Source organism: Diprion similis, chromosome 2, assembly GCF_021155765.1.
Source record: "Diprion similis isolate iyDipSimi1 chromosome 2, iyDipSimi1.1, whole genome shotgun sequence".
Classification (NCBI taxonomy): Eukaryota; Metazoa; Arthropoda; class Insecta; order Hymenoptera; family Diprionidae; genus Diprion; species Diprion similis.
In genome coordinates this window covers 14,018,203-14,039,120 of record NC_060106.1, presented here as the reverse complement: position 1 = coordinate 14,039,120, position 20,918 = coordinate 14,018,203, and the positions used below count along the sequence as shown (strand labels likewise).

Below are 20,918 nucleotides of genomic sequence, written 5' to 3'. Positions count from 1 at the left end.
ACCATTGGGATGCGAGTCCAAAATTGGCCGGTATAACCTAAGTGGTAATCCCCTAAGTTCTGCCAGTCATTGAAAAATTTCCACGGTATGAAAGTGATCTTATAAATAGAATATTCTTGAATTTACTGCGTGGTTTGCAGATGCAGAACGGCAACTCGGTTTGTAGTATTCGGTGAAAAATTATTAAAATTGAACTAAAAAACGTTTGAGAAGTAGCTGATGAATTTGAGAAATAAATCCTCCCAAGAATGAAATGCTCTTTAGGTACTAATTAGATTCCACGTTGAAAATTTTGGTGCTTGAATTTTTGGTAGAAAAAAAAGTAATCAATTTCTGTATACGTTGCTCTTGTACAATGACGTCACGTTAGCAGATCAATGTAAAAACAAAGTTTTCAAATATTGTTTGTTGTTATAAAATTTGGTTAATGCACGTAGCTATCAGCATCTACAAAAAAGCACCTATATACATATAAGGGTTTCTTACTCCTTCAGACCGTTTATCAATGTCGATCGCATTTCTAATTTACCATTTTCGTGTTCCTTTAATCGGTCGTTAGCCAGAGCCGTTTCATTCGATTCCTTAATTTTCGTTGCGATCTTTGTTATCTCTTGAGGTTTCAATATTTTACTTTGACGCGGTTTCTTGGTGATGGTTTTATCGTCGAACCAGGGAATTTCAAAGCTGCACGAGTTCCTGCTTCGATTGATCTCCGTGACCGGCGTAGCTATCGGAGTTCCAGCAGGTTGTCGAAATCCATACTTGTTCGTTTGTTTTTCCGGAAAGTCCGACGATTTCTTGACGACGCTTGGTTTCGACCGGGGCAGTCTTGATATTGGCATAGTTGCGCGATGCGGATTTTGGATAGTACGTCGCTGCTTCTGATGCGAATCATTAAATTCCGCGGACTTGTCGCGTTCAATTTCAGGCAGAACGACGTAGGCTCGTTGAAAATTTTCCGCCACAGAGTCACCCGACAATGGTACCATTGCCGTACTATCACCGTTCCTCGGTGGTTCTTCCGTCTGCTTCAGCACAACGTAAGAAAGTCCCAATTTTCTGTTAACACTTCCTAAGGTAGTAGAAACGTCCTCCGTCGCCTGGCGCGCATCCTGCAGGCCAATATTTTCGACGGTGCGAGATCCGAAGCGATGATGATCGCCCTTCGTACTTGTCGTGCTAAATTTGTTCTCATTGGAGTTACTTGTGGATGATTTTTTAACGGCAAATACGGTCGTGTTCTCGCTAGACTCGGGCGTCTTTTTAAAATAACTTAATCCAAGATTGGCTACGTTTCCGTTGTTCGTGTCTGTGCCGTGAATACTCCAGCGTTTCGGTCGTACCACTCCAGGATCATGATCGAAGCTTAATGAAATCTGCTCGAGTGAAGGATCGTCGGTGACATATTTTCCACGATCAATGATCGACGATGAGAAATTACTGCAGGAAGATTCCGCGGCAAATTCACCGTTTTCGTGAACTATTTCACACTTTTTATCCGGCGTTGACAACTTTACAGATTTCGTGGTACCGGCCTCGACATCCAGGAGCCGATTATTTGACGTGTTGCCTGTATCCTTCAGGACAGCTTCATCCTGGTTGGAAAAATTGAAACCTGTGCTTCGGGTTATCGGGTCGATCCCAATGGCGTTTCGATTGGCCTGTGGCGATCCAGCGGCGTCTTTCCGTTCCTTTTTCTTGTTCTTTTTCTTTTTACCACGTTTTCCCGCGCTTTTCTGCCTCACATCCGGTTCCGAGCCTGCGCTCCGAGCACCGCAAACGCATTGCGTCAACCAGCCCATGCCGGAGTGCCGGGGTGTCCTTAAAGGTGATAATATTTTTTCTTGGGAACAAAATTTTCACTTCACAGTCTTCATGATCATCGGCATTATCGTCTGCATTTGCTGCGTGAGCTGCTGTGTGCGATTAATCTTACGGTAGCTGACATTGCTGGTGAAGTTCTTCCCGTGACATTTTCACATGTCTAATCGCCTGAAAGACGATTGAAGTTCGTTACAACCGGTGAACCCAATTCTGGACATTCGCACGCTGCCAACGTCAGGTCTTTGCGCCTCTCCAAGGATATCACGGCACAATTTCTAGTCCTTATTACACCGAAAGGCGAAAAACTTGAAAACTTGTCACAACTTGACGTAGAAAAGGGATGAAAATTAGGAGTAAAAAAATAACCGACGAACCACTTTGCGCTCCGTCAATTGCTTCGTATCAGCTCAGGAGCGAGCAATCAACTGACAGCATCCTCTATACCAACTGATTCATAAACGTATTTATTATTCAGAGCTTCCTTTACGCTTGACGCGCAAGACCCGTCCCTAGAGTTTCTGGCCTATGTCGTCCGTGTGTGCACAGTGTTTATCCGCATTACGCAATCATCTTTCGTGCATGGCCGAAGAGTTTTACTATATATATAGTGAAAGATATATCCTTCTCAATTTCGTGGTTAAAAAATTTCGGACAATACAGTCGGGTTCGTAATTTCGCATCGAGTGCGGTATAATATGGAAAGTTCTTCAATGAGAATTATTTTATTAATTATTTATGCGCACGGATCACTATAATTTATACAATCTTCAATAAAGTTTATTATCCCAGCTCTCGCCTCTCAGGAAATACTCTCGAGGAGATGCCTGAGCAAACACAACCAATGGATATTATAAAAGCAGAGACGAGAATCATTCAAGGATCTCGATGCAAGCTGCTGTGAAGAACTTTTCAAATCCACTGTACAAGAGAGCCACATCGCGGGTATGGAGAAACATAAAACCTCGGATATTGAATTTCAATATGAAGAAAACGAAGGATTGACGGGACCCAGCATCCATGATGTCCGTTGAATGCGTGACTAATCTTAAGACTGAGTTACTCGGCAAGCCTCGATTTCAACCCAACGAACATGCCCTCCCATTGATTAGCGAGAAGTCGATAATGACACAAATTAGCGGCAACTAATTCACCGTTAATTTCTCGTTAAAAGTAAGAATAAAATACATAAAAATGTCTACACGTGTAGGCCCGTTGCACACGATGCTGCAGTCCGCACGTTACGTTATCCCCTGGTATACTTGACGTATACGTGTACAATAGGGCGTTATAGGTGCAATGTGTGCATGAAAGAATACACGAAGCAATCAATTGGCCGGTTTCGAAACGTACGTGGGTGGCGCATGGAAAGAGAGTGAGATAGATTGACAGCCATTGTTCTATCGGCTGGAACCGGGTGAGAAGAGAAGAGAAGAGAAGAGCGCAGTATTTGAGAACGTAAAATAGGTTCAGCCGTATAAATAATAATCGATGATGGTATTTTTGCTATAAAAAAAAAAAAAAGAAAAAGAAAGAAAAACTGCAAAATTGAGGACTTAAAGCCAAATGTTGCAAACAATGGTGTGTAAATCGCAGCGGTTTATTGATTTTACCACGGTTGTCTACTGTACGATGTAACTTATCAGTGCTCTTCACGACATCACGGAATTTGGCTTCGAAGAGACCTTTGGCTACAAGGACATCGTCGAGATCAGAGTTCAAAACGAGATTCAAATCTCTATTATTATACTGCTATATAAGTAGAATATATTACGTGTACATAGAAAAAAGGTCTTGCTGTTCAGATAACGAAAATTATGACATTGAACTCAATTCGTTCGACGAATGGAAAACTTCTCAGACAAACCACGATTAACGAGTAACCACTAACTTCGTCTTTCATAAATTGCAATTGGCAACGTTTAGGTTTAGGTTCAGATTGATAGACACAGTTGTAGTATAAGCGCAATAAAAATTGACGTCGGCCTCGACCTTCACCCCCTTGGCGACGAGCGGGTCACCCTAGCCAAGTTATAAGTCACCCTTGCTGCACTCGACAACCAGCTTCGCGAGTGTATAGATATATAGCAGAAAAACGTTTAGAAGAGCCTTGACGGACGCAACGATCTGTCCGCCTTGACCGCGAAGAATCAACGCACTGATCTGAGAAGTTCAAAGTATAATTTGAGACCTTAAGAATGGCGTGAAGTTGATACTTTTTTCTTCGTTCTACCTCTTTTCCTGCATGTGCTTCCCCTCTCGACTTTTGCAATTACTTCTATTCCTGTATTTCAGAATTCACGTTGTTCACGTGTTCGTGAGGAGCCTGTGTGATTCCCTTCCATTCGTGAAAGAGAGAAAGAATTATTTTTCTCTCATTCGACGGACGAACCTGATGGGTTATTTTCGTGCAGGAAACTAAATCCAGCCGACGCCTAAATTCGGAGTAGTTAACTTTCGTCTGGAAAACATTTCCACAGCTGGGACGGTGGATATTATTCAACAATAATACAACTACTCGTCTATAATACGGTAGGGATTGTAACGCGGAAAAAAATTAATAGCACCTACAAGCAAGAACACTTGTAACAAACACTTGGTTAAGCTTGAAGCATCATCTCCAAGAGCTCTCACCGTATCTCGGCATATTCGTTACACTTTCTTACATACAACTATCTCTAAGAGCAAAATTACGAGTAACCAAAGAAGGAAAACCATGTCAAGTGTGCAATAATGAAAAAAAGAGAAAAAGCCGAACCCTTCGATTTGATTTCACGTTTCACAATCCAATCTATCGATACCGTATACATACAATCACATGAATAAACCTGGACGCAAAGTAAAAGTAAAAAATAAATTAAAACTAATAACTGTGTACTTGTACATGGCGATTGAACTATTATTTCGAGACGTTATGATTCCGTGGAATTGTTACAATAAAATTACAGTCTCATTCAGGTGTGTAACGTAACAAACGGATCATTATCTGAGATATAAAAAAACTATAAACAATGCTTATTTGAAATTCTGTCTTTCTCGCTGGATGAATTCAATTTGTGAACCGTAAGACGAAGAATTGTGTATAAGAATACTGTACTTATTGTCGTTTCGAATGAATTAAGGTGATGTAAAATTGACGTGAGAAATGGATTCGACACCGAGGCCTGTTGCAGATTGATAAAATATTTGAAAAAAATCCAGTTCGAATGGTGAATTACTGTGTATAACCTATTTACAATTGACAATTGGATTGTTTGGAGGGGCCGCAGTAGCTTTATGATGCATTAAATTTAACCAGTAGCATCCTGTCCGTGATCTATCAAGCGGTGCAAAGGCACAACAAACACACAAACGTTTTCGTCGACTGCACCTAAAAGAATGAGAAAAATGGAGCAAAGAATGAATAGAAAAAAAAAACTATATAAATAAATAAAACAAAATCCAGAAAGAACAGATAAAAAAAAAAGTCTAGAAAATTTCCAGTCGACGATGCGCGACGAACCGTTCGTAACACGTAGAACGCACACATACGCATATACATACGCAAGGCTCACGGTACATGATGTATAATTAAAATTCACTCTACGAAAACCACAACTGTAAATCCATGGGAATCTGCGATAGTCTGAAAACTGTGAGATAAGAGATGTAAGCCCGTTTTACCGGATAAAAATATAAACGGCGGACTAAAGTCTGCGTAAACGCGCCGAGGAGAATCGTGCCTGAATTCTCCTTGAAATATTCACCGGTACTGCCTTTTACGGACGCACGAAACGACGGCCATATTTAGGACTTGCGTTCGATCCTTGACATTTATTTTCATCATTCGCTCGATTCCTCCACACGAAAGCTGAGCTGAGCTAAGCTGAGCTCCCGGTCGACCGAATTCTACTTCATCGCCACTGTTTGGACCGAGGGTGTATTAGTTAACGTAAATATTAGGCTATCGGGTTAATTATTATTATATATTTTATGTTCGAGTAATGAATAACACATCAAAGTGTAGGAATCAGCAACGATCGTCATATGCACTAATGCACTCTAGAGGAACTCGAAAAAATTCAGCAGTACGTGTGTGACGATCAAATACCTACACGTACGGATTGATAGCGAACGCAGATGAACAGATCTTGCTTAAGGACATATCTAGGAAAGAGTGAAAAACATAGTGGCGGAGTAGTAATATATAATAAACTCAGCTGGTTTAACTCGTGCGTGATCGATGCGGCGAGATATCTAATTGATTGCTACACTTTGCCAGAGATCGGGCAAATGAATATTCCAATAAAATTAATCACGCCACGTTAAGGTATAAGGTATGTAAGGAGTCATTAGGTGCACCGTATTACTCCTGGTAGGAGGAAGGAAGATTCGTTAATTTGGCCAATAATTGCGATCAATTACCGTAGCAATTTCAGATCAGTCACGGTAATTAGACCGTTTTCAATGGGGTCACTAATTGAACTTGAACTAAAAACTTGGCGCTCTCTCAATGTTACATACATAGTAAGAAAAATTCAAATGATTTGATAGCTGTACGGGTGGGCTGAACAAAAAAAAAAATTAGGAATCTCGATCCGTCCTACGGAATGAACAAGTTCGCGAGTCGTACCGAGCGAGTCGCTAGCTGCCGATGTATCGTCTTACCTCTCGACTTGAATATTTTTCTTCCTCAACCTCATCCAGTTTCGTTTATCATTTTCTTTTACTCAGTCGGTAATGAGGGGATCTACAAAGATTTACAGACCGACCGATCTGACCGATAAAGAAGCGCGTTTCATGGTTAATATTGGGCGACTAACAATAAAATCTATCGACACGGCAGTGGTGCTATAGAGTAAAGAAAAGGAAGGAACAACACGTGTCAGCAACATGTAATTCATGTGGGCTGATCTCTAGGTTTGCTAATGAGTTTACTCCTGCTTGCGGTCTTGCGCCGCATGATCTGTTTGCAAATGACGTAATTAAGAGAGAGGAGAGATGATGAGAAAAATCCAGGCAAAGACCTTGCTCCAACTCTCTATGAGATAATTCCCTGACTATATATATGAGATGATCTCTCCATAAAGTTGCAATATAAAAGGTTCGGTCCGCGCAATTTATAAACATCCACTTCACTTGGTTGTGAATTGAATTGTTTAACCTTCTATCGACAGTCATCTGCAGCATTATCGTGCAAATGTCGGATTCGCAAGCTTCTCCCTCCCCCTTGACTATACTTAAAAATCATCTCTTTGCACATGAACAATTTTATGATTTTTCCTGGCGGAAAGAGAATGCGTAGACGTTCTACGATGAACCCGGAGAGTTTCAATGATTTGATAATCAACTTTCTTCCACATGTTATGCAAACACAATCCGCAGCCGTTATCGCAACTTGCGAATAATTAATCATCTCGTATATAGGGTTCAATTTCCACTGCATATATGTGGAATTTTCTTCTTCTAACTCCTTCCTTTATTCGCTCCGGGTCAACGGCAAAAGCCGCGCGAGCTTTATTTCGCGGGGGGTTGATTTTTAACTGGAATGGAATTGTTGGTGTGCGATGTGTTACTTCGCACGTGAACTGTACGTACGTATGGTTATGTGCTGGTCGGTTTACGTGTGCACATGTGTGTAAGATGTGACATAAAGTTATTGGATTAAAAGTTGGCTACGAGCCAATGAGCGACTTTGAAAGCAAGCTGTTCGCGTTATACAGAATCCTCTCTCGTACGACAGACCTAGTTTACGGATGAAGTAGATCGCTCGAAATTCTCGGCCAGTTTTTCTTTTATTCCAATTTCGTGTCTCAAAGACTGCAGCAGCCGCTTTGCTTACAGAGTATGAAAATACATTTTGCAGGCTAAACTTGGACCAGTAACGGTTAATTGAACATCTGATCACTATAATCAGACCAAATCCATCAACAGCACCGTACGATTTACATACGAACACAACGACGGTACTATTGCATATAATAATACTTTTTAATTTTCAATCATCGTTTTTCGATGTCGTAGATCATCTCTTGTCCGATTTGATCCTGATTTGATTCCAACATTGTATTATACCTACAGATTGGTTTATCGCTAGCAATTATACGCAGCTATAAGTATATACCTGTCTCAATTAGTGACGCGATATTTATTGGGGAGTGATAAATATTTATTACTTTTTGACTAAATTTTTTCAACGGTATAATAATCAAAACGGATTATAGTAGTGTAAACTAGTCGTTAAAGTACGTCGACGGCTATCACGCTGTTCATAGTGTGCGGATGGTTTGCGATGATTTTCGACCATTTTTTAAACCAGATAAGCAATCGTCGAGGCCTGATATATAAACTCGAACAAAGTTGTCTAGGTCGTTCGGTGCCGCCGCCGTAAGGATAGCCGACCTTATAAGGTGACATCGCCCACGTGTTGACGAGGCAATCGCTTACTCCGAGTATAGCAAGGACAGAACCAGCACGACGAGATCATTCCTATACCCAACATTTCTTTCACCTATTATAATTTTTTCGTTAACAAGCATCATATATTTTTCAAAAATACCCACGACAATATGCAAAATACCGTTGAATCCTTATTTGACGAGTATAACAGAAATCTCGCCGAATTTCTACAGGTTTATCTTTATTATAGTTTCAGCTTTCACGTATTACGATACGCTTCGCGAAATCAGGGATAATAAATGGATTTTGTTATATTGTCACAGTGATATATTAACCTTTCTTTTCTTTTCTCTATAACAGTTGTAATAAATCACTGTACAGGCACAGCTTTGGCAATAAATACGATTTATTCTCGACGCGTTAGACCAGGAAGTACAAACATATAAGTGTAGAATTAGAAATATTTGTAGGATTCGAAAAAAAGGGCGCAGGGCGGCAACACCCACACGTGTCTCTTCCTCCTCTCTCGGAAACTGCAGCTTTTCCTACAGCGTATGTACTTTACGTATACCGGGCTAATTAGCCAACGTTTGACGAGCTGCGTGTTACGTTTACACTTATAGAAAATTGAATAGGGAAACGAGAAAAAACTAGCGGGAAGTACGTACGATGGAAATTAATTGTAATTTGAGAACAACGCCGATTTATTAGCTGCAAGAACGGTTACAAGTGCAGATACAGATATATAAGGCAACCCCCAAGAACATATTTAAACGAGTAATTAAGGAGAGACCTTAACACGATCGCACGTATTCCACTTGTTGTCCACCGCGAACGCATGTGCACAGTGTTCCATCTATTTTTAGTACTTTCCTGGTACTCAACTATCCGGCCTATGTCTTTCATGCTCTATATGCAACATTTAAAATAGAACGCCGGTTAAAACAGTTTCAAATAATTCCCTGGTCTTGAGAATTAAAAGAAATTTCACCATTACCCCGTTTGGGAGAAATGACTCCGGCGATATGAAACTAAGCAGCTTTGTTAAGAAGAACCGAGAAAAAAATATTACTGCGTGGACGATAAAAGGTTGGAACAAGATTACTTCAATCGATTAGAATCGAGAGCCAGATAACGAGACGACGAGTGTTTGATACTAATAACGATTAATCAGTGCCTGGGCAGACAGTCTAATTGACAACGAATCGCGCAACATCGTCTCATTGACATTTTGAACGGAAATGTTTTTTCCCACCAGTGCGGACGTTAACAATAGTGAAGTTACAAAGCGAGCTGCTTTTATAACATAATGCAAGCTTCTCGCGCTCTATCGATCTTGGCGTGTTGCTGAGTGCGCGATGTTTCGAATCGAATATAGATACCTACATTTTTTTCCACAAATGGGATCAATCGAAGTTTAACCGCATCCGTAACGTCGACGCCGGAAGTGAATTCAACGTTTACGGCCTGGCCTATATAAATATAAAAGCACACTACACGATTTACCAGCTTTCGCAGTAACGATTTATCGAAACTATTTCATCGTGGGTATTGGCAAAACGTTCTCGAGAAAGAAATACAGCGAAAAAAAAACTATCTGGCAATGCCAAAACATAAGCGTGCCATTGCAAATGACTTATCAGTTAATAGATAAGTCAATTGTTTCTCTTTACAGAAATTCCAAGGAAAAAAAATGTAAATCTGATGAGCAACTCAACAAATTTATTCAACCAAAATAATATGTATACTTCGGTGTTTGATATCGTCGTGAATCATTGCAGATTAACGATAAAACATCTGAGTTCAACGTAATCATTAAAATTTAAAGATGTGACTACGTGCATGTTATTCAATTGACGTAGCGTGCGATAAGTTAAATTTTTCCCTTTAACGAGATAATTTAAAAGAGGCTGAAGCTGAAAACGTAGGAGAGAGAGGGAGGGGGGACGAGGGGGGAGGGGTCGCTGTTTCGCAATTTTATAATAACTAAGGCAGTTCAGTTTTCAAAATATGAATACATTTTTCCTTATTATAATTTACCGCATCGTCGGACATTCCTAAAGTTGCGGAATGAAAATTTCTTTCGAAACGTGAAGCGTTACGTTAAATAACGTTACCAACTTCATCTTCATATATTTTATTGCATTTAAACAAGGCGCGCGCGATGTTTAGGAATGAACGAATCAATGAAAATATACCCACGTATTCATATAAGATGTATGTATGTAGAATAATGTACATACATAGCCGTCATACCGGCAACCGCATGCTCAAGAAAATAAGTTTGTAATTCCGACTCATTTGGTGGTCAGCTGAGAAGCCCGCCAGTCAACGCGTGGCTCGTGGGTGTTTTGAGTGAAAGTCGATACTTATGTCCAGGCCTAATGCGGGCATTGTCAAAAAGTGAAGACTGCCAAGATTTATCTAAGGCGAAATTCAAGAACTCCCTGATACAGTTATCCGGTATCACGTTGAACTTTACCTGTATTCCGCAAAAAGTAAATAAAATTAAATTAAGCAAGACATGTCCGAGTTTTCAAATGTAACCATCACCAACTTTTATAAAGCTCAAGTCTCAACAAAAGATCCGTTTACCTCTACGATGTGAAAAGATGAAGAAGTGAAGTTGGAACGTGTATATTTGTAAATTTTCAACTTGTCAATCGAAGTTATGCAAAAATTTGACAATTGGGAAAAAAGGACTATCTTGGAAATATTATTTCAAATCTCTTGTAATACATGCGTACGACTATCAAGCGATTGCGCACAGCGCGCTCTTGACATTCATCCAATAATGAACAGCAGCCTAAATTATCTTCTCATCTTAAGGATAATCGATGTATATTCCAAAGTATCTCCTAGGTAACGACTTAAGTTATCGTTTGTCGAAGGAATAATACAATGCGGCACGAATTTAATAATAAGAGAGTGAAAAGGAACGGATGTAGGCATGCCGTTGACTTACCAAGTAATTTTAAGCACACTATCATCGACAGCAAAAATTATCAACTTATTAACTAGCACGAAGAAAGATTACCGGGAGATAAGCATAAATCGTCTAGATACCCAGCTGTTTTCACAGCTCCTTATTTTCCCTGCAGATATGCATCGTTTCTTAGAACTGATATAATAGTTGACCGGAATTGCGAATTAATATATACAGTCTAATTTTGAACAGTGATAGTCGGAAACGCGCGACACAATTAAAACGCAAGCGAAGAATAAAAAAAAAAAATGATAATAATGATAACACAAAAGATGAATCAACGGCGTGTCGCAAGCATTGATCAAACTGTCCTGTTTTTCTTTATCGAATTTTGCAAACAAAGCGACACACTTTGCACGAACAACGTCTCGCTCCTTCGTATCACCCGGTAGCCGTTGGATAGTTGCGCACGTGCAAGTACGTACATACATACATCGAGGGCCACACGCAACTTCGCCCATGCACACGCATCGGGGACCAGAGTCTGGCCTAGCGATGTATTAGCTCAGGTACAGAGAACCACAGAGAACTACGTGTGAGCACACATGTACCTCGCAACACCCATACGCAAAGGTTATTAGCAAACCCTCTCCTTTCTTGGCGACTACTCTTCGAGAGTGAGTCATTCGACAACGTGCGGCGGACGGAGGAGCACAAATAAACGAAACGGATAAACTCTCGCGCGATGAGCGTTATTTAAACGATTTTGCGAGAGCGTGTTCCGCATAACGTGGCCAATCAAAATTACGCCGATATGTGGTTTGTTGTTGGTCGGCACGTTCACACCTCGTTTGAAGAGTAATTTTCCACGAATGCATGAAACAACTCCTGCCCAGCCCTCGCCGTCGATCCAGATGTATGACATGCTGCTTAAATGACGCACGATTGCATTAGGATCATCGATTACGGCCATTTACGATTTAGTATTGATGTTCCGCGCCGCATTGAAACCTCGGATAATACTAGACTGAATTAGGTATTGCACCAGAATCGGGGCCGGGTGTATAGTTAGTTGTATCGGGGATGAGCAGAAATTTACATGCGATTCTTTTCATTGGTTCGTTTTTTTCCTCACAAATATAAGCTACGAATTTGTTCAATTTGCTACTCCTGACTTGTGTATGTATCTTTCACGTTACAATCTCGACTGCGGTAACTTGACCAGATACGGAAGTTTCGGGTTTCTCGGTCTCTAATGTAATATCGGTGCGGTAGTGATACTGATTCTGTAGAATATCAAGATCTGATAACAAATCAAAGCCCAATAAGACAGCTTACAATGTAATGTCAATGGTGATTGGCGCACCTTCGGGAGATGAAAAAGGAAAATTCGACTTCACCGCAGAAGCATTGTTATCTCCCGAGGAAGAATTATTATTCCATCGCTACGTCTCCGAGGACTGCGAGCGACGGTTAATTAGTTGGAAAGAATCATTGCCGGAGTGAATGTGTACCTTTGCAATGTGAGAGCGTGTGACGAAGGTGCATTCAAGAGGCGCCACACTAGACACGCGCAATCTATCATCGCATAATCTCCTTGTAAAGACGTGAGTAATTCGGCAAGAATACACAGATTCATCACAATTTGCAATCAACAATATATAACGAGAATGGGAAAGGATTCGGAACATTCGCGTATATGACGCATGAATGATTAGTCAACGATTGTGGTCGTGACATTTTCCTCACAGAGTAAAAAGTGGTTGAGAATTGAACTCGTTCAACTTTTCATGTAAAATTTATCTTCATTGCGTTTTAGGATTAAATCATGAGTCTTGATAAGGCAGATATTCAATTCCAAAGTTGTTAACCTCCTCCGACGGAGAAACTAATTATCTATCGGTAATCAGCGGTGTAGGCGTGACGAAAGCGAAAACTGGATTTGATTGAAAAACTACACTGTAGATAACGAACGAAGATGATTACTCAGCAGATTAAAATGAGATTCTAGTGAATGAAAAATTTAATTGCGACCCCAAGTTTATCTGGTGAAAGAAAAAGCGTAGCAAACAATTTTCCCAAACCTCTCATCAAAATCGCGTGCTGGTTAATAAACTCTTTCTCGTGGCTGAGAGCCAAATATCTCAAATACTTGTAATTATATTTATGTTACGTTGGTCGTAAAGTTTGACGCATAATCCTCTGTAATATTGAACACCGTAAAATTAGGTTGGTAGAGAATCAATTATCACACTGCCTGTGCGGGATGAGAAGAAGGAAAGAAACGATGAAAATGTTCATCGGTGGCGGGAATGCAATCGTTTTATATCAAGTGTAATTATAAACAATGTGTTCATAAACGTTTAGTTTACGCTTTTAGAGGCTGAATTTGATCGGAATACGTTACAGAATAAGCTTTTGATATAGAATCTGTATTAGTGAATCACTGCGATGAATATAATAAGGTAATTGTTCGTCACTGTGTCTATTGCCTACTTATAAATTACTTTGCTCCAGAATAGAATAATAGACTTTCGAAACTGGGTTCTCGTTATACTCTGATAAATAATATTCCAGCCGAATAAAGGCTAATCTTAATAAAAGACAGCCACGATGTTGGCATCGAAGACGGTTAGGCATGTATTTGCAAAATAAGCACACCTAGAAACAAGGAAAGCCAGAGGTGCACGCGACACGTGAAATATAACAGGATTTTGATGCTTCTGATTGAGGGAAAATTGGCAGAAAATAGGGTGGATCGATCGTAGTTGAGATCGAACAAACAGATTTTCTAAATATGGAAATGCGAGGTCGCAAAATTAACCGGTTAAAGCCAGCCAAGGTACCGAAAACCCACGCACGGCTGAAATAAAGACACGAGGAGAAAAAAATGGTCAAAGGATACTCACCATCTGTCCTCTTAATATTTATGCTGGTACCAGCCTCGATGTTGCACATGTCGTGATCCATTGTCATTTAATAACGCGCACGATACACCATGAAAGGTTTAATAAGGAGGGAAAACACCGCGAAACGTAAGACAGTGGTCAGAAATGATCACGGCTCGGCAGCTGACTCCGGCATAGGAGGCTTATTCGGTTGACAGTTACAAAAGCGTTTGCATTCAAAATTCTAGAGGGCCGCCCGTGCTATAGCGACGACAACACGATTCGACCCGGCGATGTAATCGGTCGAAAATAATCACACACACCTCGGATATAATTTAACGCTCTCAAGGTCACTTGCTGGCTTGAGAATTACATCGAAAACAGGCGGATTTCACGGGGAAATGTTTGGTTTTGAGCCGGGATACTGCCAAGTGCCAGTGTCCGTTATTGACAACGAAAAGACACCGAGCGCCAGCTTTCGGTGAGGCTCGCCACTGGCACCATCTGTCTGCACTTCTCGAATTTCATCATCTGCCGGACGATGGCAGCACCTGTCGTTGGACGTTGGCGTTTGAAATTCAGATACAATCGGAGTAAAAATTATGCAATTTCACCGTTGAACTTATATATATATATATATATGCGCGCTAGCAAGAAAGAGTCTATTCCTACGAATTTCTTATTAAGAAATTACATGAAATAATTGAGAACTTTTGCATGTTTTTATTCCAGAGACGTAGTACATATTTTATAATTGCAATTAAAAAGGAAATAAAATAAATTATCGATTGTTGAATTTGTTTTAATGTTCTGAGAATGTTTTTCTAGTCACAGAATGATACAGTTATTATTTTATTTTAATGGTATGAAGATAAGAATATATCATTGATCCATCGTCGTATCAATATATCCCTATAACGAGAATCACTGCCAAGTGTGCACACTCTTATACAATGTTGTAGAATAAATTGTAGATGTAAGCAGCGTTACGATATTATACAATTTATTTCATTATATTATATTGTCCTTCGATGATTGATTTCCAAAATCTTTGGACCACATTCGCGTTATGCAAGACTTCAGTCCATCCATATCGACATTCGCCTTCTCTTTCACCAGATGTTCACAGATTTTCTTAGCCCTTATAGATAATGGAAGATTATTTGTAAAAATTGAAACGACCTTTACATTTTACCCATAAAACAAAGTCTTACAGTTTTTCTCGTTGGCAAACGTTAAGCGTGTCAAGTTTATGAATCAGTTTCCTCTTTTTCCTGCTTTCATATATCTGGAAGAGTTGAGTTTACGTTCACTCAATGATTATTATGTGATAGGAAAAATGATGATTACAAAATATGACAATAGTTACTGATAGAGCACGTTCTACAATTTTTGAATCAAGACCAGCAGCAGCGGCAACAGAATGTGCAAAACTCATCCCAGAATTTCCATTGGTAATCTTGTGGAGAAAGACTACTGTCCCGTCTTGATTGATTAAGAAATCTAAGGTCTAAAAAATCACTTAATATTGAGCTGCTTTCGATACCTGATTACCTGATACTTCAAACATAATTTACAAAAATCATGATTTTACTTGTTTTTCAACCAACGATGTCTGTGGTATTAAGTTAACAACACTATGGAGGTGTGTTGATACAAACATGTGTGGACATTCCGCTCCTCTATTGATGAAATCCGTCATGTAAGCTGCAAGCAATGAAAGTGCATCTACGTATGAAGTACCTTTTCCAAACTCATCAATTATCACTAAAGAATCGGAAGTTGCATCAGATACAGCTCTATTCATCTGTTGGAATTCAAGTACAACATTCAAAATAATGCATGCTTATTTCTGTAATCAAGATTATCCAACTCAATTTTCCTCTATTGTTCAGTTTTAAAAAATGTCATCAGAAATAAAATTTATTTAATTTAAATAAGTGTATAGTTATTATGTACCTGTCTGAGATCAGCCATAAATGAACTTGCGTTGAACGCCATGGTATCGGCAAAATGTATGCGTGTTAGAATATGCTTGATAACACCTATAGTTGCAGATTCAGCAGGTACGTAACTACCAATGTGTGCCATAAAAACTATAACCGCAACTTGCTTGAGGTAAATGCTTTTACCACAAGCATTGGGACCAGTTATGATTTTGACCAAACTATTGTCCTGCGAGGACAGTGTGTCATTTGTTATGAAGCTGGAGTTAATTATTTCGAGTAGTGGATGACGGCCTTGCTTGATATCTATTATTTTAGACTTTGATATTTTTGGTCTCACATAGTTCAAATCACGTGCGACTATCGACAAAGAAATCAACCTGTAATTTTCATAAAGAATACATGAGTATTGCTAACGAACCAAGTTCAAATCTTAATCTTACATACTTTTCATGCTTTTAAATGGATATAACAGAATGCAGTGAATATACGTACGCATCCAATTTAGCAATGTATTTGATTATCTCAATAACTGGTTTGATGTGTTTAGTGATGTACTGGACCAGCTGCAACATTATCTGGCTCTGTCTTTTGGTAATCCTTTCGAGAATGTCACCAACTGTATTCTGTAGTTCTGGGATGATATTACACAATGGTTTAACAAGTGTAGTTTATAGATTAACTTTTACTGAAAATGTATCAAAGTCAAAGTCAAAGTGTCAAAGTATATTCCCCACCTACTGCACCTGGACTCTTATAATGACAAATGTTATTGGCCACGAATTTGAATTCCAGGCCGGGTAGTTCATAATCTTCCGGAGGCGAACTTTCCCAATGTGTTACAGCTAGTAGGTACCCAATGTCTGGAAGGTACACCATACTACAGGCTTTTACAAACTCTGGTAACTCTTGCAGATCTCGTTCAGCCATCAGACTCAGGACTTCAGGCAGCGTCTGATTTTCATGATTCACTGTGCGTAGTGTGGATTGTTTAATAATTGATGTAAATTCATGACTGGCTGATTTTCATGTGAATGTTTGATTTTTCTGTTACTATATATCATTTAATATGCTACTCACGTTGATCCAATTGTGGATCGACTCCTACGTGGGCGACAAATTTATTTTGCCGTTTGGATGATTCAAAGTCAACAATGTATTCTATAAAGTATCTTAGTCGATGCATTTCATCCGTAGCACTGTCGACAATTTTCGTAAATAATGGCAAGACATCTTTGCAGGTTCCACAAATGTCCACTATATGGATTATGTTGCAAAGTGTCTATTTTACAAAAATAGTCAAATTGTAGATTTTTCAATATGCCGTATGAAATTATTAAAGTCACATATCTTTTAGCAGTACGTTGTGAGGAAAATTAATTTAACAATCCACCTTGTGTAATCTTTGCCATTCTGAAGATTTTGCTTGTGGAGCTGAAAGCCGGTTCATTACTTTGGTTATTTGGTGGATTTTGGATAAGCATGGTAGCATATTTTGGACAATATTTTGATTTGTCGGATCCAAGCAAAATTCTATAACATCTAATCTCTCATTTATTTCTTTTTCATCACATGTAGGATGTTGAAACATCGACCTACAGGAGAGAAGTAGCATTATAAAACGGGGACTGAAGTACATTTACTGTAAAACGATATCACCTCAAAATTCATAATTACATATCAGAGTTATACTTTCCACAGGTATTGAAGACCCGGGCGAGACTGACAGCGATTCAGAATACTGTACAAACTGAGTCCTTCTTTAAGTGAGCTTGCAGTGCCAAATTTGAATAAACTCGGATGATGACGTGGATTAACAATTTGCAAACCCTTGTATGTTTCGTTATCTACCATAACGATATCTTTCCTGAAGTATAATAGACTTTGGAATATGAATCACTGAAAAAATGAAGCTCATACGATTCCTCAGCAACTATTTCTTCTACTTACAAGTTAAGCTTGTGCAGTTGCATAAATTTTGGTTGACCAATTGCATCTAGAGCCATTGCGTTCCAATGCTTGTCCAGGTATTTCAAAAGTAGTCCCAGGGCATGAATCATGATAGAACAATTGAAGTTAATTATTGAACTGAGAAACAAAATTCTATCTTCGTCAGTTAAATCATCAGGTTCGAATTCTAGCTTCAAATGCTGAACTCGAGTATTGCACAAAGAAAATCCATATTCCTTTTTGGACATTATTTTAAATTTTAGTCGTGTGAAACGATTATTTGAACTCGGTGTTTCAAGTGGAACATTTTCATTTTCTTTAAGAATGAATTTCTTCAAAAGCGTCAAAAATGGTTCAGCCATGCCTGAAGTTGTAATAATAAAACTCGGTCGTGATTGCCTGTATATTATATTTGTCATGTCAAAATTCAAACTGCTTTCAGCTATATCTTCCAGTATGTATAGCTCACACGTTACAGTGTTGTAATACGCAGCGCCCAACTGGCCATTCTGATATATGATTGACAGGACAATCTGAAATAAAATTATCGATAAACACGGTGACACGTATATAGTAAATGAGGAAAATTACATATCCTATATATATATATCCTAAAGCCGTCTCGTTTACATGGTTAAAACTCTATTGTTTACTAGCCTCTTCGGTATCAATATCAGAACTGAGTCCATCCAACGACTGGTTTACAGAAGTATCGTTCTTCTTTTTAGTACCTGTGGCAGAGGTGCTACTGTCCGGCAAACCTATACCAATGCACACCTCTTGGTTCAAGCTCTCGCTGGATATTATAGACCCGAATTGATAACGACTGGATAAGCATATCGGTGGTAAATATTTACATTAGTGAAAAATTAATATTATAAAATATGTAAACTGAAATAAAGATGTGGCAGAAAATCATGCAACAGGGTAATATCAGTGGTTGATATTGAGCAGTGTTAAATGTAAACTAGAATAAGTAAAACAGTATTTCATCAATCTATAATACTTTTTCAATCGAGTCATAATTTTTACATTTCAGTTTCCGTTGATCGACTTTTTTCATCGCCCGTTTTTGCTGTTCCTTGATTATTTGTAATTGAACTTAAAACTGTCTCCTCATCTGAACTTTCGTCACAAAGAGACTCAAATGGATATCGCCTATAAATGCAAAGTATGTAAGTGGATTACTTAATACATTTTCAAAACGTATCACATAACCAAATAGACTCATTATTTCGAATTCAGATGTACATGAATAGGTATTAATTTCAATAATTTAAACACAATTTTTACTTGTCAGGTTCTGATGGATCTGTTTTTTCATCTTTTCCACTTGCCATTTTGCGCTAATAATGCGTACTGTCAACTGTCGTCATTTGGCACCTATAATTCAATGTGCAAATATTTAATTTTACTCAATACATAAGCTAATATCGAATAAACTTGAATCTAACTTACAGAGATGGATGCAGATGACTTAAAAAACAATCGAAGTTACTCGACCTAAACAACTTATGCGTGAAACCTAAAAAACATTTGAATACCATTTTCGAATTGTTCAAAAATGGAAGCCGATTTCAGCACTAGTGAAAAAGTTCTCATTATTTTGAGTTGCAACAGTGAAAAGAACACAACGAGAAATGACGGAAGAGACTTTCAAAACGTATACGTACATCTTATTCTCGGGCAATCGATCAGGTGAGTAATTATTTCAATAAAAATACGATTTTTATTTGATTACATTACATGAGCAAATTTCGTTGTTTGTAAATTCCCTGTACATAATTACAATAATGTATATATATATTCCCTAAGCCCGTGTATATTAAAATATATTTTTCAAAAAATTAATACTATTGATACAAATAATGTTGCCCATCAACTATACACACATAATAGTTACTATATCTTTGATTAGATTTTTATGTTAATACTTGCGCACATTTAAAAATATATGTACGATAGATTTTTTCATTAAAGAAGCAGCAGAGAACACATTTGGTAAAATTACTGTAAGTAATACATATTCATAATTTGTATAGCTTGAATGTGCGCTTAAAATTTCAAAGGATTTGAAATCATATTTTTTATTAGAGTAATATAACGGTACAAATTTTGTACATGCATCAATGCGATTTAATGAATTAAAAATTTAATCATTCTTTCGAAACTTAATGATATTCTGCTTAAATACTTCTCTTGCTTTTCTTGTGAATTTCACGATGACACATTTTTTTTTCTTTTTTCTTGCCTAACATATTTTTTAAGATGATGTTATTGTGAATTATGAGCATACCATTAAAATTAATGAATCAGTTTCGATTGAACAATACCAACAAGTGTACTACTCAATGTATGTACGTAATAATAGAAATTAATTGCAGAAATTTCAGTTTATGGTATGAAATATCCCAAATTTCTAAATTAACTTACTTAGCTCTTTATACTTTAGGGCATTGCGTTTGCAGAAAAATTCTCTTTGGAAGGATTTTTATATGTACATATATAATTCATAGAACAGAAAACAATGATATATTACATGATTTTGTATATAAAATATTGATAAAACTATATTTAATATATTATTATCATTTACTATTTATTATTAACAGATTAAAGTCGCAATTTTTCAGAAGAAATTAACTAGGAATGGGTGGAGAAGACTGAGGGTTGTAAGATATCGGTCGATAACTTTTTTCCCTGACAAATGGTTGAATCGCGTTTAGCATCAAATTATTTGACGGCACTCGTTCACGTGTGATTGGTTCGACGGGGGATTCCTCTTCCGAGCTGGCATCCTCATGGCTCCTGGCAGGGCTTGCCGACCTAATTGTAATATACTTAGTTTTTTAACATCTTGGTATACAAGCGAAGCGTATTAGGGTAAATTAGTATGATGCATTGCATAGTTTTGGTAGATAATGATACCTCAGCTTACCAAATTACAATCCATCATTTTTGAAAGAAGATTATATCAAACTAATAGAAAAATTGAATGTAAGCTACCGT

The 20,918-nt window shown here is 38.3% G+C and overlaps 4 protein-coding genes across 16 annotated transcripts in view; all 4 read right to left on the bottom strand.

Annotated features, from left to right (window-relative positions):
• The window catches only part of LOC124415830 (kinesin-like protein KIF2A), a 31,608-nt gene extending 17,113 nt beyond the window's left edge, over window positions 1–14,495 (bottom strand). For 9 of the 11 annotated variants that reach the window (XM_046896493.1, XM_046896494.1, XM_046896496.1 and 6 more), the window contains exon 1: window positions 530–2,063. In XM_046896493.1, the coding sequence (XP_046752449.1) occupies window positions 530–1,802 (1,273 nt within the window). In that variant the 5' untranslated portion in view covers window positions 1,803–2,063. Of the gene's footprint in view, window positions 1–529; window positions 2,064–14,034 lie in introns of those variants that run through there. The other 2 variants (XM_046896497.1, XM_046896498.1) reach the window with 1 other exon arrangement.
• Window positions 14,496–14,775: 280 nt separating this feature from the next.
• LOC124416267 (mutS protein homolog 5-like) lies at window positions 14,776–18,448 on the bottom strand (the record flags this gene model as incomplete). The annotated part of the gene is made up of 11 exons (XM_046897197.1): window positions 14,776–15,154; window positions 15,228–15,301; window positions 15,383–15,523; window positions 15,608–15,820; window positions 15,973–16,339; window positions 16,455–16,593; window positions 16,697–16,930; window positions 17,040–17,241; window positions 17,353–17,554; window positions 17,656–17,826; window positions 17,910–18,448. Coding segments are annotated over 11 exons (2,412 nt in total), but the record flags the coding sequence as incomplete, so codon positions are not given.
• LOC124416266 lies at window positions 18,438–19,249 on the bottom strand. The gene is made up of 3 exons (XM_046897196.1): window positions 19,203–19,249; window positions 18,942–19,067; window positions 18,438–18,735 (listed from the first exon to the last, which is right to left on the bottom strand). Exons 1-3 carry the CDS (start codon window positions 19,247–19,249, stop codon window positions 18,552–18,554), a joined length of 357 nt encoding a protein of 118 aa, XP_046753152.1. The 3' UTR covers window positions 18,438–18,551.
• Window positions 19,250–20,112: 863 nt separating this feature from the next.
• LOC124416162 overlaps window positions 20,113–20,918 on the bottom strand; it is a 51,202-nt gene continuing 50,396 nt past the window's right edge. For 2 of the 3 annotated variants that reach the window (XM_046897087.1, XM_046897088.1), the window contains exon 9: window positions 20,113–20,735. In XM_046897087.1, the coding sequence (XP_046753043.1) occupies window positions 20,549–20,735 (187 nt within the window). In that variant the 3' untranslated portion in view covers window positions 20,113–20,548. The remainder of the gene's footprint in view (window positions 20,736–20,918) is intronic. The other variant, XR_006930758.1, reaches the window with a different exon arrangement.